Source organism: Chenopodium quinoa, unplaced genomic scaffold (assembly GCF_001683475.1).
Source record: "Chenopodium quinoa cultivar QQ74 unplaced genomic scaffold, ASM168347v1, whole genome shotgun sequence".
In the NCBI taxonomy this organism is placed as follows: Eukaryota; Viridiplantae; Streptophyta; class Magnoliopsida; order Caryophyllales; family Amaranthaceae; genus Chenopodium; species Chenopodium quinoa.
In genome coordinates, this window is record NW_018743850.1 from 7840454 (window position 1) to 7866640 (window position 26187).

Consider the following 26187-nt stretch of genomic DNA (forward strand, 5'->3'; position numbering starts at 1 on the left):
TTGAGATACAGAATTTGCTCAAAATACTTACAAAAAATGCACCTTTGATTAACTACTTGTAGTTCAGTATTCGAATCCTAATTCACATATTCGATTAATTACAACAAGAGGAAGCAACAAAGGAATTGTACAATGAAAGACTAGCCCTTGATACCCTACAAACAAAATACTTCCGAGTTACGAGTATGATCATTAGTACTTGGTTGGTACAACTCTTTTACATGAAACAACTTGGAACATCCAATTTCAAGAACTCTCAACCCACGCCTTTAATTCGCCATCTCAATCCTGCAAAGAGTTTATCAAACAAACAGGAAACAGATAATAAGGTATGTAAATTGTTACCAACGCCAGAACTTACAGGAGCAACTCACTAGTTGAATTGCATATTAGTGTCACTCCCGTAGGATCACTGATATAAACTAAAACAAGAGACTAATTTCTCCAAAGATGCTACGAAATTTCTATGTTTCTCTAGAAATGCAACTAATCAGACAATAGAAATGGAAAATTGTATATACAAAGAAGTGAAAGAGGAGAGAATGGTACAATCAATTTACAAGAAGGCAATAGGCTCCCGACACTGCATAGCTCAGCTCTACTCGAGCAGTCAATGGAAAATTTAGCAGCGTGACTACAAGACCATTACAAAGGCCCTTAAAATCAGCTTCTGTGATGCAACTGATTGCCTGGCCATTGATGCTAATTTGCTAATAATATTAGTGAAGGCGACCCCTACAAGTCGAAGCTCCGCACAAGCAGGGGCATCCGTCTCCAGCCAGTAGCTCATAGTGAAAGTCAAAACAAAGTTCTTCCCCAGCAGCTATCTGTCCCAATATACACAAGTTACAAGTGGAAAGTGATGGCAATGAAGATTGGAAAAAAATGATGTTTCTCTTATGAATAAGAAAACCACTTGCAAAATAGTTTCTCTTATGAATACCCCAGAAAATTATAAAAGATCAATTCGTTGAATATTCACTTACATCCTGTTTTGCATAGAAACCAACATGGGCAAGCTGAAAATCCATGCTTTCCACAAGAACCAGGTGACTTTCAAGATTTGGACAGCAGCTACACAAGAAAACACAATTAGAGCACCAGGCAACAAAATCAGACAGCACATAGAAAAGTAAGTAAAATTATAATTTGAGTATGAAGCAAACATCTAAAACGGGCATGATTATACAAATGCTTTATCACTAGTTAACGATAAATCTAGAATCTGGTTGTATTAGATATCTCAAAAATGTGTGCTTGCACAAGTCAACTTTCTCTATGATACATCAATTTGTCTCGTGCAACAGGTTGATGTATCTACCAATCTTTAATAAAATAGTTTTTAAGTTGCTATGACTGAAGGCAAACTTTTTTGAATGGATATAATTCATGATTCTTGCACCCAAAATGGCGGAAAATGATTAAAGAATCTATAAACCAACACCTAAAAGTTCTATCAGTCTCACTAGATCTAGCAGACTCCAAGAAAATGAGTAAGCAATTTAGCTAACCCTAATAACAGACTTTCCTTTATTTGAGCAAAATCAATCTCATAGACAACCTAAAACTTTTTTTGACAGTGCAATATTGCAATAACAAGTATACACAGACTTAAGAATTTTTCACAATGCAATAACATATCAAAAATAGCACAATTTTGCAGCTATTCATCAGAGGCACATTAAATGTGAACCTAAAAGAAAAGGTTCAGGTATTTGACCTAAAATATGGGCCAGACTAAAAAATTATGTTTCACCAAGTAGCTTAGACCACTGCTTTCTCACCTGTGATTTATGAAACGCGAAACATTTCCATATTTTGTAGCATCAATAAAATACTTGGCTTCCCCTTCAATCAATTCACTCATGTGCTTCATATGGGTACCCATGTCATAGATATAATCACGACCTTCTTTTTTACACCTAACAACACAAAGGGCTTATGTAAGTGCACTAGCAATTCCATAAGGTAACAACAACGATGGATATGACATGAACCTTTTGCGCCTTCTGTCAACTTCCTGTTCATTTAATACTTCACCAACAAATTCACATACAAAGGTGCCGCGCAAAATTTTTTCACCGGCTCGGAGTGCCCAACCCTGTCAATAAAGCTGGAAGAGTCAATTGATGCTCCAAATGTCAAAACAATCTCAAAACATTAGATAATAGAATAAAATAAAATAAAACCTTTTTCAATGTTTTGAAGACTTCCATCTTTACTCTAACCCCATTCTGCAATACCCTATTTGGGCAGTTGCTACTACACTTACACAGGTTATTGCATTCATAGATGAGATAATTATCCTGCACATCACCAAGAATTAAAAAAATTCTTTATTACTTCAGTACATAGCCAAGTTCTAAAGAGAAAAGAGAATAATAAGGTTATATATAGATGAAATTTGCATCAACATTTTAAAGACCAACATAATAGTGGTATATATCAATCTCAAATAAAGGTGGAAAAGGACATTTACCGCAAACTAGGTATTTGCAGAAAGCAAAGAACAATACAAAAGGATTTCAAAAGAAATAACAAATAGGAAAACAAGAATTAGTCCTTTCTAAGTTGCAATTAGTTCTACACAAAAGCTATAACCAATGAGATTAAAGAATACAAAGAGTAAAGAGCTCGTATTCTCTAAAATGAGTACCTTCAGAACTAGTTGACCTTTATCATCATAAGGGAATCTTCCTTCCATAAGCTTTCCATCGATATCCTTCGCATACTCGAAATCATTGTTGAACAGGTATACGTGATCACATGTCTCAGGATAGCAAGTTGATTGTGAACAGCCACACCCTAACTGCAAATTCTGAAAGCAAGGATAAATTACACACACACAAATAAAAAACAATTAAAAAAAAAGAGGGGAGGGGGGGGTGGGGGGGAGAAGAAGAAGAAGAAGAAAAGGATCCTTTTGTTCTCAATCAATGATATTAAGCACTCCTTCCGTCCCTTATTTTTCCCCAATTTCCTTTTTAGTTTGTCCCTTTAATTTTGCCCCATTCTATTTTTGGACATATGGGACCACACCTTTACTCTCACAACCACCCCATTAACCCCACCACTTTTCTCTCTCATCATTTTTTCCAACCAAATATTAATAAAGTAACATTACCTCTATGGAGCAAAAAAATAAGAGAACAGAGGGAGTAGCTTTTAAGGGCAAGGCATTGCCCTCAAAGAAGAGTGGAGGTAGGTAAAGCACAACTTCCAGCAATTTTATTAATTCACAAATGTCTAAGTACACATCTCTAATGCCAAAATTAAGAATGACATTTCACACTTCCACAAATGCATTATTCAGGAAGTTACTTTTATTTCCTCCCTTTCTATCCAAATCCTATCAGTTCTCATAAGTTTGGTGTACGCTGAAAGTTGTTTAATACTTTAAATCCTTTCCTCTCTTTTTCATCCAATTCCTCCCAACTAAATAAGCTGTACATATAAGCCATAAAGTGATCCACTTTAATCATGATATTAGTGAAACATACATAAACAGTTTCAGGTGGGGAATATATTCCCCTGATTCGAAGCTTAATAATCTAGTAAAGCATAATTGAAATTCAAAGGGAGATGCTTGAAGATACCTGCATATTGACTTCAAGGGATATATCTAACAGTGGCTTAGTCGCATATGTAAAGCTCTCCCACGGCATGAAAAATGCTTGCCCATCAAAGTCATATGTTGGATTATGAAGTGAATCTAGCAGGTTTTTGTCAACCACACAAGGAACTGATACCTTTTCTTTTCCAAAACTTATATCATCACACAAGATAATGGTGGTTTGTAAGTGTCTCCAACTAAAATATTGCGGATTCATGACAAAGTGGCACTCATCCATTTCGCATTCCTCTTGTGGATTTGGAGAAGGTGAATTTAGCCTTCCACATTCATTAATGGGACAAGACAAAACAGACCCCAAAATATAATCTTCCTGTGGTTTGCATCCTTTAGAGCAATTAAACCCTTCCTGATGCCAATCTACTGGAGTGTTATGTTCACTGCAAAGCTTAGCAGCTTTCAAGTATAAGCGTTCAGGCAATTCTCCATACTTCTGCTCTAGTGACCTCTGAACACTCACCTTGCAGCAAGCAGAGCAAGCAATAGATAAGATTTCATTATTACTAGGACGTGCTCTTGTTTTCTGAGCTTCAGAAGACAACATCTGTGCAATAGCTGAGCACTGAGCCTCGGTAAGTCTAACAGGACCAGCAGTATCCATTACATGAGATTGCACATTTATTTGTCCAGCGCCAATAGGATTAACAGGCTGTAATCGTTTCTTTAAAACTAAGCTACCCTTATTTCTGAGTCTATAAGATGCTCCACTAAGACCCTTTTTGAATCTGGGACGGCTTAGTCTTCCTGATTTTAGTCTATACGCATAAAAGCGGAGGCCTTTCTTCTTTGGATGAGAGCTTACCAAACCTGGCCCCATATGAGCTGCCTGATGATGACGGCCTAAATCAGGTAGCAGATCAAACTTTAACCCACAGAATCTACAAATGAACTTCCGAATACTGCTCTGACTCTCAGAATTATCAACAGAGGCAAGTGTCGAGGGAATAAGATTCTGCTGAGAACCCACTAATTGGTGACCGTTGTGCCCTCTATTTGATTGTCTAAAACCTTCTGTGTGAGCTGAAAGAACATGTGACCATAACTCCTCAGAATTACCAAAATGGCTGCCACAAGGAATACACTGGATAAGCATGCAGTGCTCAACAAACTGAGCATGGTGTCTCTCCTGTACATGTGTCTCAAGAACCTTCCTGTTAGTGAAAGAATCAAGACAAATAGCACAGGCATAGCCCCTAAAAAGCCACTGTGCTTCCTTATTGTGACTGTCTATCCAGTGTGTCCCAAGTGTTTGATCATCAGAAAACTCTTCAAAGCAAATTTTACATTTGAAACTTCCATCATCAACAGCCTCTTCTTCTACAGGGACCAGAGCTAATTCCTCTACAGGAGAGCAGGAAACTTGCGCATCCTTCTCTAAATTAAAGCCCCATATCCTTGTCAACCTCTCTTTTTCTCTGGAAACCAGCTTCATTAAAAGTTCAGCTGTATGTATATCTTTAGAAGCTTCAGACAACACCAACTGAAATTGAGTCTCTTTGGGAACTTGGTTTCTCAAGGATAATAAGTTTTTAAGGAGATTGTAGAAACGCTCACATGCTTGATGCAAATGAGTTTTCTGCTTCTGGGAGGAACATGTCCTCAAAAGATCCACAAAAACTTCTTTGGAGATTATCCTACTCTTACCATTTCTAGCACGTTTCAGCCAGCTAGGTATATGTTTATCACAGTATAAAGAATGCCTCTTAGGGCTTTCTAAACAGTTTGAATGGCCCTCATGCATGCCCAATCCAACACAATAAGCTATCTCTACATTCTTATTGTTAGAATCCTCAGCATGTTGTTCAGGCACTATCAGTTCAAGTTCTCCTCCATTAGAGGTAGTTCCTTCCATAAGTGTGTTCAAATGTCCTTCCAGAGGTCTTTCAGCTCTCCCAGCTATAACAATATCCTTACATGTGTTCTCGGACTTGTCTAGCAGCTCGTCATGTTTTCTCTTTAACTGACTTCCAGGTGAACTTGGGGGCATTGTTCCATCACCATGGGGGCGATGTTTTTTACAAAAGGAGGTACCTGGGAGAGAGCGATGTTTGCACCTGGTACCTTGAGTGGTAGTTCCTTGACACATAGATGATTCAGCTGGTGTAGAGGTCTCTGTTTTGACAGATTGTGTTGCAAAACGAGACATCAAATGAACACAGCAGTATTCATCACCATCATTAGCCCACCTTACACACCGCCTTCCCTTAGCCTCAATAAAAGCAATGCATTTCCGACTATTGACTCTAGAAGCTGGGGATTTTGTCTCGACCACTCCATTAACGGGTTGCAGTCTACTATCTTCTTTCTGGGTAGACTCTGCGTTTAAAGTATCGACCACAACCCCATGGTCCCCATCCCATCCATCTATGGCATTGCTCGGTGAGGAAATTTGTGCTATTGTCTGGCCTAAAAGGTCCTCTTTAGGAGGCAAGAGCGCATTATCAGCATTCATAGTGCTCTGATCAGAAAAAAATGCCGAATTAATCTCAACAATGGTATTTTCCTGACAGCTCTTATTTTCACCTACAGAATTATGTGGCTCTGCACGACGAACTTCAAGCTTAGGTCTCTTCCGGCTAATTTGAAGACTTGTCATCGGTGGACTAACACTAAAATCTTCTATGCCATTTTTGCTTGGCTGTTTTACGCCTCCACCACCGGACACAGACTGCGTCATTGAGAAACTTCTCATAACTTCATGCTTCCACATCTTCCACTCAGAACCTAATGCAGGCTGTCCTTGGGCATCTCGAAGATCGTTGACTTCACTCCACAAAATAGAATTCACCAATTCCTGAAGCAATAAGTTATAAAATGGGACATAAGCAGAGGTTAGAAGGAAGGTTCCGCAAAAAATGATTGAATAAAAATATTCCAAGAAAGCATTCCTCATGAGGGGAAGTTTACACATTACTTTGCTCTAGTTTCACATTTAAAGGTCAAATAGGAGGCTAATAATTGCAAGTCCCCACAACTTAATTAGGTTGGTGAATGACTAGCTACAATGAATAGAATAAGGCTGAGGGGGGCAACAACCCATTGGTGCATAAAGTAATTAATCATTCAATAATCATTTTAGGAAAAACCATGTCACATGAATTCATTTTGCTGCTCCAGGCCTCCAGCAAAGCTCAGGAAATGGTTGAACTTGTCATTGGTCCGTCACTGTCCTCAATGAATTATAGCAACCACGGCAGCAGAATTGGTTCAGAATTCCAACATTTTAAGAAAGGGAGCAACAGATTATCACAGAGTCTTGGAACTTTGGAAGTTACATCAACAATCATGGTCATCAATAACATACAATAATGTAAGTTAATCCAAACATTATTTGTAATCTATAATCCAAACAACTATCAAGGGAGAGAAATGGGGGCAATAAAAGTTCATCGGTGGCCAACAGCTCAAAATCAATAAAGCTTCAAAGCAATGGCTCTTGGCTACATGACTTAGATCAATTAATCCAAACATTATTTGTAAGGTATAATCCAAAAAACTGATAGGGAGAGATATGGGGGCAATAAAAGCTCAACGGTGGCCAACAGCTCAGAATCAATAAAGCTTCAAAGCAATGGCCCTTGGCTACACAAGTTAGATCCACAAGGTTTTTACCAACATCAGGCAAGGTAAAGGAGCCTACTTGCAGCTCTTCAATACTCACTTGGAAGGTAATTACTACTTATGCAGAGAGAGAAGGTGAAGAGAGGGAGTGACATCGAGAGTGAGTGAAGGGAGAAATCTCATAGTTCTTCCTTACCAATTAATTTCTACACAGATTTTAATATGATATCATTAAATTCCGCCAAACTTATGCATATAGCACTGATGGCTAGTAAGCAAGCTGAGGTCATGCTTAATTGTTCTTAAAATAAAAATTCTGTATATAAAGAGCATCCTCACATATACACATCCAATGGTATACAGAGAAATTCTTTTGAGGTAAGAAGTTACCTCCTTCAGAAGTTCAATGGAATCAGCACTGACAGCATTCTGGCACTTATCTACCCACAGTTGGAAAGAATGTTGCAGCCAGTTAGCATCGATGTACTGCCGCAATACCATCTGTAGCAAAGGAGGAGTAGAGGAGAGGAGGAGAATAAGAAGAGTATCAATATAAGTTAAAAGTAATTTAAATCAAACAATTAGATAAGAAAAAGAAAGTAGTTCAGCAGATGATAATGCAACTCAAATATCACACAAGGAGTTAAATTATAGAGTTAGAAACGGCTTGCAAATTCAAACACCACCTAGAGCACAACCAAACTCCGAGCTGTAACAACCCTAGCCTGTAGATCTAAATGCCATGAGCCACACCAAACAAGAAAATGGCGTTGCTTTACAGTCAAGTCCATGTCATTTTAAAACAGCTCAAAGCCTCAAATGACCTGACACTTCAACAATTTAGGAATTAGAGGATGCCAATCCATGACCAAGGGCTGTGTTTTACTTTACTTTGTGGGAAATTGTGAGAGGGGAGCAATATATAGAGAAAGAGAGAGAGAGAGAGAGGAAAGGTGAAAAGAGAGAAATATTTAGTCACCATTTGACTCATTTCTCTCTCCACACAATTTACTACTCCCTCTTTGTCCCTAAATACAATCCCCATTTTCCTTGGCCACAGGGTTTAGGAGAGGAATTATAGTGGGATGTCGTTGATTAAAGTTGAATAAAAAATAAGGTAGTGTGAATAGTTTATTAATTTTAGGGGAAGTGAAGGGAATATACAGTGGGCTAGAGGGGTTTTGTTGATTAAAAGTCAATAAAAAAAAAGTTAGTGATGAAGGACTCCACCCAAAATGAGAATTTGGGCGTTTATTTAGGGACAAGAGTTTTGGAGGAAATGGGCCTTTTATTTAGGGACAAAGGGACTAAAAAAAAATTGGTGACCAATCCAAGGCCCTTGGTCATTAATGGGCATACTCTTAGCAACTGTAATTACCACCAGGAAGTTGCAGATAGCAGGTCTATATTTTCTGCAGAAGTATCCATCTATTTGACTCAAATAATGAAATACAAAAGAATTACTGGTATATGATTATATAATTCACGGTTTACGAGAGAACCTCCTTGAACCCATGTAACCAGCTCACATTTGGAAATAATAGTGCAAAAAATGACATGTGAATAACATATAGAGAAAAAGGGTTGTAGTATATTAACAGAATAAGGAGTTTACATTCTGAAGCTTTAAGAGCAATCTTCCAAGATCAGGATAACTTTTACAGCGAGAAGCCTCTGCAGCGAAATCTCTCCATACAACTACATCACGAGCAGTTTCGAGCAACACCTAAGACAATTGAATCGCCATTACAAGACAGCTAATAGTGAGAATATCTCAAAGCACTAAAATTGCATGTAACAAGACATTGCATATTTCAATTTTTAAAAGCATTAACTGTACCATAAGAAGAGATATGTTAAGAAATGTCAGAAGAAAAGAGGACCACAGAATTGGCACCTGAACAGGAAGCTGGTCAACAATACTCAATATGCCAATTACTAGCTTTTTCATGATAAAGCGGCGTGCAACAGTCAAATCTTCAACCATTTGCACTCCAACTTTATGTGACCGGTGTACAATAGGCTGCGGAAGCTCATCAATTGCACAAACAAGCAGTGTATCTGCCCAAGAATAATTCTTTTTGTGTGGAAAGAATATCACAATATAACTCTTCCTGTCATGAGTTGGTTTTGCTTTCACAGTCGCTAATGGCCAGTCTGCCCTTTCGCATTTGATTCCAGCTTGCCACTTTCCTCTCCACTATACTTGCGGAGTAGATTAAGACAGACATTAGAAAAGAAAGTTTAGCTCCACTATCTGGTTTTGAAAAAGAATCACATGTCTTCTAATATACAAGGCCACAAATCTTTCTTAAATTTCTTTAAATGACAGGAGAAAACTTTTAAGCTACACATGAGTGTTATTTAGGCACAAAGAAGATCAGGACGTTAAGCTTTTTAAAATGTTTGGACAAAAAATGTCACAATTTCTTTTGAAATTGTTAAAATTGAATTAAGAATACAGTTTTTGAAAATCAAAACAACAACTTTAAATCTTAATCTTAACACTCAAGTCCTGACAGCTTAGTCCAACTATTCAGTATAATGGGTGAGACATGATTGGCAGAGTTGCAATAACCATGCAAAAGAAACCATACCTTAACCCATAATGCAAGAGATTCATCTTGCTCAGGCCACCTGGTTGCTGATATTAATGACTCGTCTTCTTTATTTTCAGAATGTGGCTCACTTTCAATTGTGTTCACATCTACATGAGAGTTCTGAAAATCAAGGTAAGTTTCTTTATATTGGACCTGTTCCTCGAGGTTATCATCATCATGATCAAGAACTACCCCAGACAAATTCTGGCTCAACAAATCAGAACCAGAGTGTGAAGACCCATTAGATCTCTCTTCTAACATAAGAGCCTCTCCATCTTGGTCTTGACCATCACATTGCATCGTGCCTATGGCCACTTTCAAACTTGGCAGAAAATGATCCACTTCCTTCTCTTCTACAGATATTTGCTCGGCATGCTTAACACTATTTGATTCTGAATCTTGCACAAACTCCATGACTGATTTCTCTTGAGAGTGGCAAGAATTTTCAGCATAGAGGAGGGCAGGACACTTAAGAACTTCCATATCACCAAGATAAAAACCACAATGCCATTAAATCTCTTCACTCATTCATATACCTAAACAAAAAAATAAATCCAAAATCAAGCAGATTTCTTTAACCAATTTATATTGTGCGCTTCACTTCCAAGAATGAAGTTATTCGCAAGAAAGTGGGTGTCGCAGGCATTGTAGACAAACTAAGGGAAAATCGCCTGTGTTGGTTCGGGCATGTAAGATGGAGACCCTTGGGGGCACTGGTACGAAGAGTGGGATCATGGAGAGATTAAACGAGGCAGAGAGAGACCGAAAATGACTTGGTTGGAAGGAGTTAGGAAGGATATAAAATATATGGATTTGCATGAGAATGAGGTATTTGATCATAAGGGATGGAGGAGGAAGATTTTTGTGAGTGACTATACAAAATAATCACTTTTAGTTCATGTAGCCGACCCCACTTATGGGATTAAGGGTTTGATTGATTGATTGACTTCCAAGAGGTGCACCGAAGCGTGGCCAAGGAGCGCCTAGCTGCAGGACCTTTATAACCTCATTGCGCCTTGAGCTTTTTTATACATTGCCTTAAATTAAAACCCCATTGTTCAGAAGACCCGAAGTTCTTGTCCCTAAACAAAAGCCTTATCATTTGTGTGGAGACCATCATCCACTAACTACATTTTTGGTAATACACCAACTTATTATATTCACTTTCAATCAGCAAAAACCCTTTTAGTTTCTTCCACTTCCCCTAAAAATTGGGTAGGCAACCAGGTCGTGTTAGGTTGGTTTTGTGTTAAGATCGGTTTGACTACCACAAAATCAAACCTTACATGTTTAAGTTTTCAGGTTCAATTTCTAAACCCTAACCTATTTTTTTTCCAAATCGGGTTCGGGTTGACATGTTTAACCCAAATTTTTAAAATTTTGTTTTAACGTTTTGTACTTCCTTCGTTCTTTTGATAGTGCATCATGTTGACTTTTACACTATTCGCATGCTCTCCTTCGACAATCTATTGTGACTTATATGTAAAAAATAATACAGTTGTACTTTTAAAATATCAACTTTGTATAATTTTATTTATTAAGAGCTAAACCTATTAACGATCAAAGTTGTGCATTAGCAATGTAAAAGTCAGCATGGTGCAATATTAGAAGAACAGAGGAAATAAATGGACAACTCAAACCCATTTGACCTGCCATATTTGGGTTGGCGTGAGCTCATGGAGCAATAGGGCCGGTGAAGGTGGTGAATAGCAACAGTGAGGACTTATAAAGAAAGTAAAAGGACTAAATCACTGCCATTGAATAAGTGAAGAGACAAAGAGAAAGAGAGGGTTAAAAAAAGGGTAGGCGGTAATAAACCTAGGGTTAGTCGATTGTAAACATAGGTAGTTGCACTGGGAGTAGTTTTCAAAGGGTGATTGGCTGTTGTATATGGGCCTAAAAGGATGTTTGGTTTGCCCCTTAGTTCGGGTTATAAGGTTGGGTTCCGACCCCTATATTAGTTCGGTAACATGGGTCATTTCCTAGTTAAAAATTCTCAATCTTAACCTAACCTATTTAATTTCGGGTCGGGTTCATGTCGACAAATTTACAAAACCATTTTACAAATTTACAAAACCATTTTCAGGTCACTTAGGTCAATTATCAATTCAATCAGCTTTTCCCAACCTACCTGCAAACAATAAACAATTTCTTTCGTCTTCTTTTTTATTCAACTTTAATTAACAATACCTTGATGACTAAATGAGAATGGTTAGTTACCCAAAAAAAAACCTTAGTGCGTCTCGGGTGTATATAAAAATTTCCATACAATAACTAGGAGAAATGAGGCTTTAATAGTGACACTTATCGTAGCTATTACACAACGAAAAAAATTTGTTTACAAAAATCATAAAATAATACTCCTATAATAGACACAATTACAAAGAGAATATCATCAAATACTTACCTTATCAATCGCTGAGAATTACTGAATTTGCCGCAAACTGTGAACCAAAAAAGGCAAATTAATACATGAAAGTGGCACATTATGGCCTAAATTACTAAATTACGGAGTGAATTGTGTTTTCATACCCAATTTTGCACTAGTGAATTAACGTAAAAAAAAATAGAATTTATTATTCTTCTCTCTATTTGTTTCAAAAAAAAATATATATATATTCTTCTCTTTATTTCCTTTTTTTTCCCTGTTTTGAGGGAGGGAGGTATTCAAGGCTTTCAAGCAATGCACAGTTCAGGTAACGTTGCTGTTCGTATAAGTGACACAATTCAATTCCACCAAGAAACACCGGAACCGATTTTCGAGCGAAAGGTATAAACTTTCAGAACAAACTAGCATGTTAATGAACAATCAAGAACTTGTGCATGTAATAAATTCCTAAAGGTGTAAACTTTATGAACTGAGAGTAACATACTTTATGAACTGAGAGTAACATTTTCAAGAACAGGTACAACAACTTGTGCATGTCACCTTTCAAATTCAGCACACCCAATTGTAACAATTCAACCAAATTAATAATTTTCAAGATCCAATCCACTTCAAAACCCAAAATTGAATTGAAACCCATATAAAGTTTCAAACTTCACACAACCAATGAATTAAAACCCAAGAATTAATAAATTAAGAACAAGTTTATTTCAGGTGAAAACCCTAGGCATAGATCTTAAAAATTAAATAATCCTAAAACATGAACCAATTAATTAAAAAGCAGACAAAATTTAATTGTACCTGGGTTTGTTCAAATCTAATAATATGATCAATGGGGTTTTATTCTCATAATTAGACCAAGAAATTTTTTTTTTTTTTGGGTTTGTTGGTAGTGACGGGGAAGCAAGCTTAGCTTTAAGGGGGTTGAAAATGTACTGTAACAACGTGACATAAATTTTATAAAAATATACTGTAACATTCTAATCCTAACCCAAAAATATACTAAATGCAGAAACAATGAATTTATATGAAATTAAAACTTAGATATAAAAAAAATTGCAGATTAAAAAAATGTTGTGAAAAATGTAGTGTACCTTAATTTTGCCATGGTAGGGGGGTGAAAATGAAATTGGTGGTCTGACAATGGTAATGGTAATGGTAATGGTAATGGTGTGGTATTTCTTTCTCTCTCTTCGAATTTGTGTGTTTCTCTCTCTAACTCTTAACAAAAGTTTGGACTTTGGTTAACTAGGCCAATTATTATAAAATCAAAATGTACCTTTTTCTTCTCTTATTTTTTGTGGGTTTTTTTTTCTTGAATTAAATTTTCTGTAACATGGAAAAAATCAGAAATTGGTCTTGCGGATTTAGGGTATGTGGGAAAACAAATTTGGGGAACTTAACAGTTAAAACTATGGATTCTGTAATTTGGTTTGAAGTTTCCAGGTATAACCCTTGAGATTCGTAAATCAAAGTTTGCTTTTTTTTTATTTTGTTATTTTTCTTTTTAATTTTATATTTTTTGGGTTAAGTTTGGTTTATAGGCTATGAAACTGTTGCTGATATCAGGGTAATGGACTAATGGTAGGGTCAGTGTGGGACAGGCAGCTGTAAGCTAAGCTTGTTGTAGATTTTTAGGGGTAATTTTGACTTTTTGCTCAAGTTTTTTTTTTTTTAAAAAAAAAAATATATATATATATATATTGGGTAATTGACGAAATAGATTGGTTCTGACAATTTTGAGTATTGATTTACGAAGTAATTGTATGAATTTGGGGATGAAATTGAAAATTTTCTGTGCAAATTACTGCATAGTTCAAAGATTGGTTAGTTTTGAGTGTTGATATTGTCAGAAAACCAAACTGTGGAAAAGAAGAAGTCTTTAAATCTTGATGTGTGTCACAAAATGAAAGTGTTCAATGGATCTACTTTGGCCTTTGGGTTTGTGTTACTGGAGAGAAAGTCCTTAAAGAGACAAGATTACGGCTTGCGGGATTCGTTCTTATGTTTTCGTTATCAACATTAAGGGTCTACTTTAAAAAAATCAAAGGAAAGGGTACTCCCTCCTCCCTTTTATTAAGAACATATTTGGGTTTTTTCACATAATTAAAAATGTTGTAGATATCTATGTGGGGTTAGAGAGGGATAGAGAGAGAAAAAAATGATTAAGAATTATTAATGAGAATGAGAGAGAATGTCAAAAGTACAAAAAAGTTAAAGAAAAAAGGATGGCAAATCATAAAAAAGAATAATATTGTCAAAAAGTACAACCTTTAAATAAAAAGACTCTTAATTAATTTGAACTGAATAAAAAGAAAAAAACATCAAATCGCACAATTCTCTATCCAAACATCTATAATTATATTAGTAAAAATCAGATAAAATTAATTTGAAACGATTTGTTGAATTTAGACCAAATTATAGCTAAGATTACAAAAGACTTAAGAAATTATGAGTAATAATCTACTTATACCTTTTTATGAGCTCCATTTTGCATGCTCGAGTGAAAATTTGAGTGCTGATGAAGAAATTTGAAACAAATTCACCAAATTGAACAAGCAACCTTCAATTTGCAGCAATCCAACAAGGTCTCGAAGAATTTGCAGCAAGGTCTCGATAAATTTGGGCTCAAAATGCAGATTTGGAGATGAAAATTTAAACGAGATACTTGTTTTTGACATTGATTCTACAAATAATGACTCAAGATGGAAAGCAAGTTTTTTTTTTTTTTGACGGGGAAAACAAGTTGAACTTTCGAAAATAGGGGAATATTACGGATTTCTAAGTAATACAAATAATGAGTAATAGTCGGTAGATATTTTATTCATATCTTACCAACCTTAAATACTAAGCTACGAAAATAAAATTTGACCACGGTAGAACGCTATTTTGAACCTTAAATATCTCTTTATTATTATTGTTGAAAATTATAAGCAACTGATATCGTGAATTATTATGCTAAGAAAAATCTAGACCTTACATAACTATACTTATTCTTCTCACAATACTCTCTCCATTCGTAAGTGTTGTACAAAGTTTTAGGATATAAACCAAAAGGAGAATTTTATTATGTAAAGTATAATTAGTGGAGATATATTTTTAAATGTTAGTAAGAGAGAGAAATAGTAAAAAAAGTAGTATAAGTAGGGTTGGTAGGAGAGAGAAAGAATAAAATAGTACGGAGTACTCCTATTGGTTTATTACCAAATAAGGAAGTGTTGCAATTATTATGAAATGAACGTAAATGAAAAGTGTTGTGATTATTACGAAATAGTAAAAAATGAAGAGAGTATGCGGTTAAATGTAGAATTACTCTGTATGTTTTGCAATAATCACAATACTATACATTCCACAAAAATTGATGATGGTACAAAAATCAATTAAGCATTGTTCTATTTGTCTTATTTAAATTAGGCCCTTCTCATGGATCGTTTGTCTCTAAACCTTGATTAATAAAACACTAACTTTTCTTTAAAAAAAAAAAAGTTAGGCCCTTCTCTTAAATCTTACAACAATATTTCTTATTGAGCTGGACTTATTAATGAGACGAATAGAACATGTTCTCCGTACTCGATAAGTATTACTACTTCCGTTTCATATTAAATGCAACACTTTTTATTTTCGGTCGTTTCATAATATTTGCAACACTACTATATTTGGCAAGGACCCACCATTATTTGATAATTTATCTCTCCCACTAACCCAACTTTCACAAATATTTTATTATTTCTTTTTCGTACAAACCCCACTTATAATATTTTTTTTAATTATTTCTCACTCCTACCGACAATACTTTATATTATGAAAAATTCACATTTGGGCCCTACCCTATAAATTTTCTTAAATTTTATGAGCACCCTAGTGTTGCATTTAGAGCATAGCCAATGGATGCTCAAGCTAATGGTGGTCATCATATTTTTATCACTTTCTCTTTCTTCCACCTCATTTATGCCCAACTCTCATATCCACTTATGTCCATGCACTTCCATTGGTTGCCCTTCAATTTTGTGGGCATTGATTCTCCTTTCCTTCTATTTCCCACATGAATTTAAAAAAAAATAAAATTGAACCACCTCTCTTTGTTGAACAAGTGACGAAATACCACTAAATGCCCACATTCAACAAATGATTATGGCCATGACCTGGTCATAAACTATTTCTCACCAAAAATACAACTTTTTCATTTTTTAAGCTTTATTTATTTATTTATTTTCTCACTTCATGGCTTCATGCCTACCCAAAATGGGCATCCATTGACTATGCTCTTAATATGAAACGGAAGAAGTAGCCAGTTTGACTCTAGTAGCTAATTGTAACCCACTGATCGGTAAAAACGGAGCACTCGTACTCGGCAAGTAAAAACATAACTGACCAGAATACCAGATATGATTAATCTACTCAAATACAAGTCTAACTTTAGACCCGTTGCTGCGCTTGGCGTTGCTGCCCCGATTAAATTGTCTGTAAATCAAAATTTGTCCAATAAATTTCCCATTTTTATTGGCAAACAAGTTGCAGGAAAATTCGAGATCATAATGACAATGTCGTAGATGTTGTCAGTCATTGTTGTTTAACTTACTGGGTTAGTAACTAACCTTCTCTCCCTTTTTTTCTCAATTGATCTTTCGTAAGTTTTTTTAAAAAATTCAGTTTGTTCAACTTCTATTGTTTGTTATTTCTTCGTAAATCGTAATAATCAAATTTGCTATAAAGATCAGTAATTTGTGTTGGTTTTATTCATGTTTAATTATCATTTAATTAACTCCTAAGATTGAAAATTTATCACATGTACTATTTCTAAAGTTTATATTAATCAATTACAGTAATGTTTTGTTGGAAAATTCTTTGCCAGAAAAGGTGGAATTTTTTTTAAAAAATTTTTATTGACTGTAATTTGCTTAATTATTCGGACATATACCTGGATCTTGTAGGGATAATGGGATATTATCCAATTGTTTGAGAATTACAAATTTGGAGCAAGATGTTTATTTGTTAATGGTGTAATGAAGGTAGAAATACTGTATATTGGTTCAGTTCATGGTCTAACTTGGAAGTTGTTTTTCGCGGTGTTGAGTATTTGTGTAAACATTGATAATAGAGAATGTAAATCATCAGTAGACGCGATCGATCAATTGATGATATGTTTTTCATAAAGGTGGTGTGCAGGCACTTCATTGTGCAATCAGGACTTACTTGGAGAAGCTAGTTGTGTGAGTTTTATCAGAGGTACACTTCTCTCTTTCCCCAACTTAATACTTGCAATAGTTACAACTTACAAGCATAATTTGCATTAAGTGAATAAATAATTCAGTGCTTAGCATAATTTAGTTTGAGTAGCAAAACAAATTTTCAAACTTTTCAATCAAAACAAGTAAGGAACAAGAATGGCTGTAGAGAATCAGTTTGTTCGACAGTTTTTTCTTCCAAAGGGAAAGCAAAGCACACATTTCAGTACCTTGTACTGGCTGTAGCATTTTTAAATCATATGATCTGCATACTTCTCTAAATAGCTTTCTTTCGTTAGCAGCTAAATGAGCCCACTGAGCGCTTTCCGTTCATCCTCTAAGTGACTTTGAAAGTAGCTGCAACTTATAGCAATATGTACACTGTATAAAGTAGGCCTTTTGGAGTTAAACTAAGTCGCAGATTTGTTTCAGTCTATACAGTCCTTTTTAAAGTTGGCTAGGTTGAGAGTCTTAGCTCTAGAAGTTGTTTGTGATTCTATTCAAATTTGGTTTTGTATAGATGCTTGGAACACTCCGTACAAGACGTCGTAATCGGTATGGAGTGCACTTGTGTGCAGTTGCATCAGCTATGCTCCTCCTCTTTTCAGTCACTCTTCTCTACAATCGCCTCACAGCAAACCGGAGGGGTCCTTTCCTGAATGATGGAGTTGCAGTCTTTGACGATCTTTTTGCTGTTGAGGATCCACTACTTCAAGACTCTGATCCTGACCTAAGAGCCACTTTGTCAGATGACCGAATTGATGAGCTTGATGTCATCGATGATGACTCCAAGGTTTCCAATGAGGAGGAAATCCTGAGGGTTTTAGAATCTGAAGGGGAGGAAAATGAGCATACTACGATTTCATCTACTGTATCTTCTGGTTACTTCTTTGATCACGCATCTCATGTTATTCGTCGTACATTTGATGGAAAGTCTATTGATGAGTTTGACCAGTGGGAGGCTCATGCAACGATGTTTGAGGCTGGGATTGCTTCTGAGGAAAAGCTGAGCAAGGTTGGTTCTTTTTCTCTTGATTATTCTCTATGGAGTACTTTACTATATATTGTCATGAATTCAGACTCTGGATAGCTAGATGCCTATAAATGTTATTAGTTGATCTGAAAGCCCCTCACTACAAACCCTTTTTTATTTTGGCAAAAGCTAATGTACGCCCCGGGGGTGTTGGTTAAGACAACTAAAAGTAGAAATGTTGAATTAAAATGAACATTAATTACACCGATTGATGCGTGATTTGGCATGCATTCCTAAATTAATACCAATTTAGGTAATATTTTAAATGCTTATCTAACGCCCCGGTGACGTTTGTTAGCAAGATCCTTTTATTTTAAATCTTGCCTTTTTTTTCATTTTTTTTTTAATTGTGGGGGAGAGGGGGTTGTAGTTGGGTTCTAAGTTGATTTTTCTTGGCAGTTGCCAACTTCCTTTTTTTTTTTTTTGTTGTTGTTGTTGTAATAAAATATCATTTGTGTATGTTTTTGTTAAAATATATCATTTGTGTGTGTTAATATGGATCTCTCTGATTAAAAGGAAAAGATTTGTTTGACTAGGTTGCATTTGGTTCAGATGATATGCCTGTAGATGAGGAGGTGAGAAGGAAGGTGGTAAAGGTTAATAAAATTGAGGATGTGCTTCTATTAAAGTTGGATTCACATGGTTCACCGCTGAGGGAGGGTTGGGCAGCTTGGTTCGATGCCAAGAGTGTTTTTCTGAGAAAAGATAGGATGTTCAGGTCCAGCTTGGAGTTGTTGAATCCTGTGAACAATATGCACTTGCAGGACCCTGATGGGTTTGGTGTAACTGGACTTACAAGAGGAGATAAGCTTGTGCTGAAGGAATATCTCCACAGATTGAAAAAAAAGAAGCCCTTGGGTGGTTCAAATATTGAATCAAAGGAAGCTGATGCTGACCACTCAGCTAAAATGCATAGTAGTGTGAATCATGCTAGTATATGACGATCCCAAATGGACCTGTTTTAAGGTTAAGTTTTCTTTTTAGTGACTCAAAATTTGTGTTCCTATCTTCTATCTGGACTCTTCTTGTTGATAAATTAATTACATTTTTGCTATTTATAGACTAATCTTCAAACTATGTTGCTGCTAACTATGATTTCACTTAGCAAAAATATCATTTTCCCTGCAACATTTACTATAGGGAGAATTATTTGTATTATGAAGGAAAACTGTTGGAAGTATTATGATAGCCCTAGTTATCAGTTTTTTGGGACACGATATGGAGATTTCATAGTAACCCTGATTTTCAGAGTTTTGGTAACTGATAGCATGAGAATTTTTTAACTATTATAGCTTTATATGTGCTGCTAGAATTCTGGTAGTCTGCTGGTATTCTTGTGTTTAACTGCTGGTATTCTTCTTCTGTAATAAACCCCCCTCATTTAATATTAAAATTCTAAGTTTTATTTTCCGGTCTTCTAATAGTGGCTTTAGAATGTTGATAGATTTTGCTGCTTTACATTGGTAGTTATTTATATACAATCATGTCTTTTGGGAACTCATTAGTCTTGCTTTACAATAATGTCTGTTCAGTACAATTGTTGATATTGACAATCACCCTGGATTTCAGAGCTTGAGAACTGACATAATATATCACCTAATCGGTATTTGGGGTACACAGAGTGGGAATGAAACCAGAACCAGAATGTTACTAAACATGTGTGGTTAAATGATATTCTGGTCACACTAATATTCTATTATTAAGGTGTGGCTTGTGTAGGGATTGTTCCTTTTTTGGGCATATAAAGAAATATTCAAATATATAGTAAGAAGTCTTTGTGAAACTTGTATGATTCATTCATGTGTTAACTCTTTGATGATTAAATTGAATTTGATTATGTTGAACAGGAAGGAGTTATCTAGAAGGAACTTTGGCTCAAGCTTTATAAATCAGTTTCAAGGTATGGCTGATGGGTCTCAGCTTTATCATGGATTTATTATTATTCTACAGAGTAAAATAGAATGCATTGGGTATATCATTTATTTTTAACCGCGTCTTATTTGTGGAATAACACTGATTTTAAGTGTGGAAGACAAGTAACTAAGTAAGGATTTGAGCATAGTATGCTAGCTGAAATTTTACAAGAAGAGACTGACCCTGAGTTCTGCTGGAATAGTCAGTTGAAAGTTACTGAAACGGTTGGGAGGCAATATGGAACTGTATTTGGCCTGTCTTTACTCATGAGTTTCATGACTGGGGGCGAGTGAAGGACCTAACTATTTTAGCCCCCTTCTCTGGTTCCCCCCAATCCATGTGTTGTATGCAGTTATGAGTTATGGCACTGTCTATATGTTAGGTTGTTTTTTGGAATTGTGGAATACTTCCCCATCTTCTTCATGGCAATTTATCAAAAAAATTATTATTTTTAGATTGCCTGATACAATTTGTTAAATTAGTACTTGTACTTGGTAGACTCACTTGGTAATTTGTGTGTAGTTTTCTGAGATGAAGTGCCTGGCAAAGGATGATGCTACCAATATGGTAAGATGTTTGATATGAATTTGGATATTGAACCCTAGCAATTTAATTAAGTTTGTGATTTGGAAAACGTTCTGTTACACTTCCATACATTCTTGAAGGAATAATCATGACCCATCTTAAGTCAAGATTACTCTCAAATTCGGGAATGAACAAGTGAAAATAGTGAATGCTGTATGAATTTTTTTTAGTGTGGGGCTAATGTATTCATTCTACCTATGGTGAACATCCATATTAAATGTTTACCCTGGCCCCTTTTTTATTTTATACCTAAACTTTAAGTACTCAATTTTTTTACCATCTATTCTTGAATCTCTGCTCCTAGGCATATTACAAAAATATATGATATATGAAGTATTTTTTTAGAATGGACACTCCTTTTAATGTCAAATAAGTAATTTTCCTGTTTTATTTAGCTTCCACTTATAATTGAGTTTAGCTTTTAACTTTTAAGAATAAGCAGCACATTCTGACCAAAGAATATATACTCCTCAGTTCACACATATGAGCTGAATTTGGTAGACTTTTATTTGTCTCTTTGTTCTTTGACTATAAATCCCATCTTGGACTGCCAAAAACTAGAGTTGAAATGATTTAAATTTCTTTGATTTACTTAACAACAACCCTCGTAAACAGTGGTACCACACAACTGGAGATTGACTGAATAGCAAGAAGCCAAAACAGTAGAGAAGATCAAATCCAAGGGTTTGGTCACCATTTTTGATGATAGAAGCTGAAAGGTGAGTTTAGGTAAAAGGATTCCAGTGTCTTGGAGATGACTTTTCTTGAACTCTAATGGAATCGGAAACTAATTGATAAAATGATGTACCGATGGGAAGAGGAGACAAGGACATTGGTGAAGCTTGTATTAGGTCAGCTGAATTGTAGCAATGGGGAGAGGGAATAGGTTAAATAGATATACTAATTATTTACTAAGTTATCTGTTATTTAACTGGTGAAGAAAGTCTGAGAATGTAGTTATCTTTAGTCTGTATTTATTGAGTAACACCTATCTCCTATGTAGTTGATATTAGCCTGACCTTTTGGATTGAGGACGAATGCCTTAAAAGCCATGTTGTTGAGTACCTGAGTTGAACCTACTACTTGCTGGCTTTGCTACGTGCTCTTATCTGGTGATTGTTCTTTGTTCGCTTGTGAGCAATTGAGGTTTTGGTTGTCAATTCACATTAATGGCTACTTCAGAGAACATATCTGATTATCGCTTACAGTATTGTACTACTTATCTATACCTCTCTGAACTATAATTAGTGGAAAACAGCTCCCAGCAAACATTGAGTTGTCCAAAATTCGATCAAATTGGGTCTCCCTTTGATTGAGGGAGGTTGACGTTAAGAAAGAATGTAATTAATCAGTATGTAGGAATAGCACTGTAGAATTTAGATCCTGAAAAAAGAATCCTGACTGTTGCATGTTCATGCTAAAAAAAATAGCAGAGTTAGCTGTGATATCTTGCAGACGCCATAAATAGTGTTTTTTAAAACATTATGTAGATTAGCAAGTGTCTGAGGTTTTATGTCAGCAGATATGTGAAGTATCAATCCTTTGAGGTTCAGTTTCTGGAGCCGAAAAACATAGGGCAGATCACTGAGCCCAAAATTTCTCTGGTCAGAGCTGTATGTATGCTATAGATTCGAGTGTAGGATTCATCGAAGGTAGGGCGAAGAAAATTTGTCATTCCATGATTTCCATCACGGCTGATCGTCTATCAGCTTAGAAACTTCCTTCGTAACTGGCGAAGGTAGTCTAATCCGTAGGAAAATGCAAAGGTGGGGTGAAAAAAAAGCAAACAAAGTTTGCCATTCCATCACTGCTGATCTTATGCTAGCTCATACTCTTTTCGTAGCTGGCGCTTCTCTTATCACCACTCTAGCCTTGCACCATATATAAACCTCATATCTTGTGTAGTCTTCTTGCCATGTGGAAATCCGTTGTTCAAATATCATCTGCTTCACTGGCTTAAAAATCTTTGGCCATATCCTCTCTCTGTAAATTTATCGGCTTATAAATAGATGGCTCTCATTGTCATATTTTGAGTGAACAGAGAATAGAAGTAGACAAGTAGTCCTTTGTAGTATGCTGATGAATTACGGTTTCTTCTTTCTTGTATCTAGGTCAAAAGGATGTGAATTATAACAAGAAGCATTTGAACCATAAATGTTTGAAGGAAGCTCATTGAATAGAGGAGGTTATTTAGGTACAAAGACATTGATTCAGAAATATTATGATGTTTATAGATATGAAATACGGATTCCAAGTCTTAGAATTCATCTCGTTACAGAAGATCTCCCACACCAAATATGCATGCAATTGCTTGTCGCATACCACGAGATAGATCTTCCAAAGAACAGGGCTTTTTTCGAATAAACCAATTCATTTGGGACCCTGCAGATCCAATACTAGTCCGGTCTGAATATTAATCATGTGCCCTTAACATCTTATAGTTAGGCATATGACACAAGATATCACTCAAAATTATTGTAGAAAGTTGGACACTTTCCTATCTTTTTCATCACTCAATCTTAGCAAGGGTATAATGATAAACTCAACCATAAATTACGAGTATTACTATTCTAGAAATCTTAACATGTACTAATATCATAACAACTTTTTCTGGACAAGTCTAAAATAGGTTGTCATTAAGAAAAAAACTTCCCACAAATGTAAGCCATTATGCCATACTCAGTTCAATTGAGGCTTTTCTTTCATTTCTCAATTATCTTGCACTGATGGCAAACTGTGCACATCGAACTTCCTGGAATGAGTTGCACGCCTGTGCCAAATGCTGCATCGCCGTGCTAAAGCTACTTCACCGAAGACAGGAGCACGAGCATTTGCTGCTTGTTCTTCAGTTCTTCTGCCTCAAGTCTGACTTCTCCTGCATGGGTGTGGCATAAGTCCAAACCTTTAGCAAAGAGACTAGATTTTTTATGCTTAAAAAAAACAAATAAAAAATAGTTGGGCTTGTATGCGCTATACCATAATCTTACAGTCATGTGTAATATAGGCCCATTGAAAATTTATTAACAAAACAATACGTAGTAATTGTGTGTGGATTTGCATTTTATTTTTTGTATGACGTCAGTTGAAACAAATGATTTTGGCATGATAATGAAGTATGGATTATGGATTTATGGAAATTTGTAATAAAGGAACAACTGAACGAGGTTACGAACTTATGACTAATGGATTGTAATGTGCACATGTCTAAATTGAACCGAACAGCAAAAAAAAATTCCTTATATTTATTATTATTTGTGAGAGTGATGCATAGCTCAAGTGGTTAGAGCTTTCCTCCCGATTCAGAAAATTCTGGGATCGATTCTTACCCTTGCCTATTGTGGGCTCTCTAAACACCAAAAAAAATTTATTATTTGTTAGTCTTTTGAGTCAATTATTTTATTGTCAATTAAGTGTATACAAATGTTTTTGTTATTTGTATAAAGACTTTCAATTTTCAAACTTAATTATTTAGGAGCTGTTTGATTTTGTTTGAGACATTTACGATTTCAAAATGCAGCATTTTTCTTTTCACAATTCCTATAACAATATATAATTTCATAACACTATGCAAAAACAAATGGCGTAAAACATATTACAATTAAAATCAACAGTTATGGATCCTGGTACATTGGATTTTCTGCCAAATACAATGCTGTAAACCCTCTTGCAACAGAGCTATATGCTATCATTGATGTGCTTGTTATGGCAAAAGACTTGGGAATAAGGAAGATTGAAATAGAAACAGATATCAACTCTCTGCGCACAATGGTCCTGACTACAGCAGGGAACCCCCGTCATGAATTAGCTGCTGCCATTTGTGATGCTGCTGCTCTGATCAATGGATTATATTTGAAGTTGCTTTCGTTTCACACGTGCCTCGTGAGCTCAATGTGCTTGCTCATAAGCTTGCTGTCCACGGGAAGGAAATGGCTGGGGGGTACAAGACCCATTATTTGGTACCCGAGTGTGTCAAGATTGAGTATGAAACTGACAGGGAAGCTGCTATGGTTGCTCTGGCTGTTGCTGGTCCTAACTGATCAAGATGATAACTATTCCTACTTAGTTGTGTGTATTAAGTATGTCTGGACAGTTGTATTAGTTTTTAGTCTCGGTTTAAGTTTCGGATGTATGCTTAGGCATTTAATTTGCCTTATTTTGCTCTACAGTCTACACCAAGTTTTGTATTATCAACTTGAAGGTATATGTGGTGATTGTAAACTTGGCTTTAGCCTATTTATATAAGTTCTATTTTGTTATGTTAAAAAAATAAAAAAATCAATAGTATCACTAAAAAGCAATGATAAGTTTTTACCATAAACCTTTACAACAAATCATTAGCAGAACTTTATTAATGACTTGGACCTAGGGTCTAGGGGTGTTCAAAAATCGATGTGGACTGGACTGGCTGGGACTAAAGAGAACCAGTTTGGTCTTTGAGTCAAGAAAGTTAAATTTTTGGTCTTCGGTCCAGTCCGATCCAATCCAAAACCACTTAAAAATCAACGTTGGATTAGATTGGTTTTTGCATTTAACAACGTTTATAATATTTATTTATTTACCTTAAGTATAATATAAATATTATTATATTATGAGCTATCATATATTAGACATTCAAAATAGGCATTAACAATCTTATTTCTTAGATTTATCTTTCTCTTTTTTCCTAACATTATTAAATATATAAAAAAAGATATTCTAAAACTAGCCCAAACAGAACCGGTCCAGTCTTCAAGTTTTGAATTTATATTTCCGATCTTCGACCCGGTGAATAGGATAGGACTACTTGGACCAAATAGTCATAGTTATCAAGGCTTTTTCAAGAGCCAAATAGTGAAATCCCTTAAAACAACCCATTTTAATCTAATTCATTCAAATTCATATTTGGAACAAAGTGTTTGATAAACTCAAGAATAATTGGAGAAAATGGCTTAGCCTTGTATTGATATTTACCCCGATATATATATACACAATACAAAAGATACTTGACTTGCCTAAAACTCCTAACAAGATAAACTTGACATAAATACAATATTAACATATATAACACCAACCTACTTCTAATACTTTCCCTCAAGTTGGAGCATGCAAATCACGAATGCCCAACTTGCGTAACAAAAACCCAAACTACTGTCGTCCAAGAGCCTTTGTAAGAATATCTGCCAACTGATGATTCGTCGAAACATAAGAGGTAGAAATATTACCCTTCAACAACTCATCACGAATAAAATGACAATCTACCTCAATATGCTTTG

The 26187-nt window shown here is 35.6% G+C and overlaps 2 protein-coding genes across 9 annotated transcripts; one reads left to right on the top strand and one right to left on the bottom strand.

Moving 5' to 3' along the window:
* Window positions 1-13: 13 nt before the first annotated feature.
* Window positions 14-15230, bottom strand: LOC110686232 (histone-lysine N-methyltransferase SUVR5-like). Of its 6 annotated transcripts, XR_002504164.1 has the most exons (14): window positions 13273-14367; window positions 12200-12236; window positions 9790-10328; window positions 9090-9392; window positions 8808-8918; window positions 7583-7693; window positions 3597-6425; window positions 2657-2818; window positions 2190-2306; window positions 1998-2101; window positions 1785-1922; window positions 987-1074; window positions 550-827; window positions 14-288 (listed from the first exon to the last, which is right to left on the bottom strand). XR_002504164.1 is itself a non-coding variant. In XM_021862847.1 (13 exons), the coding sequence occupies exons 3-13, from the start codon at window positions 10273-10275 to the stop codon at window positions 720-722; spliced, it is 4557 nt and encodes a 1518-aa protein (XP_021718539.1). In that variant the 5' UTR covers window positions 10276-10328; window positions 12200-12236; window positions 14652-15230; the 3' UTR covers window positions 308-719. The 6 variants fall into 6 exon arrangements, 5 of the variants coding, with proteins under 5 accessions (XP_021718539.1, XP_021718541.1, XP_021718538.1 ...); XM_021862847.1 differs by lacking the exons at window positions 14-288; window positions 13273-14367 and adding an exon at window positions 14652-15230 and having other exon boundaries at window positions 308-827; XM_021862849.1 differs by lacking the exon at window positions 14-288 and having other exon boundaries at window positions 308-827; window positions 2657-2809; window positions 13273-14370.
* Window positions 15231-16565: 1335 nt separating this feature from the next.
* On the top strand, window positions 16566-21253 carry LOC110686235 (uncharacterized protein At4g19900-like). Of its 3 annotated transcripts, XR_002504165.1 has the most exons (6): window positions 16566-16760; window positions 17334-17404; window positions 17924-18418; window positions 18973-19402; window positions 20284-20336; window positions 20873-21252. XR_002504165.1 is itself a non-coding variant. In XM_021862853.1 (5 exons), exons 3-4 carry the CDS (start codon window positions 17924-17926, stop codon window positions 19375-19377), a joined length of 900 nt encoding a protein of 299 aa, XP_021718545.1. In that variant the 5' UTR covers window positions 16566-16760; window positions 17345-17404; the 3' UTR covers window positions 19378-19402; window positions 20284-21253. The 3 variants fall into 3 exon arrangements, 2 of the variants coding, with proteins under 2 accessions (XP_021718545.1, XP_021718544.1); XM_021862853.1 differs by having other exon boundaries at window positions 17345-17404; window positions 20284-21253; XM_021862852.1 differs by having other exon boundaries at window positions 20284-21252.
* The last annotated feature ends 4934 nt before the right edge of the window (window positions 21254-26187 follow it).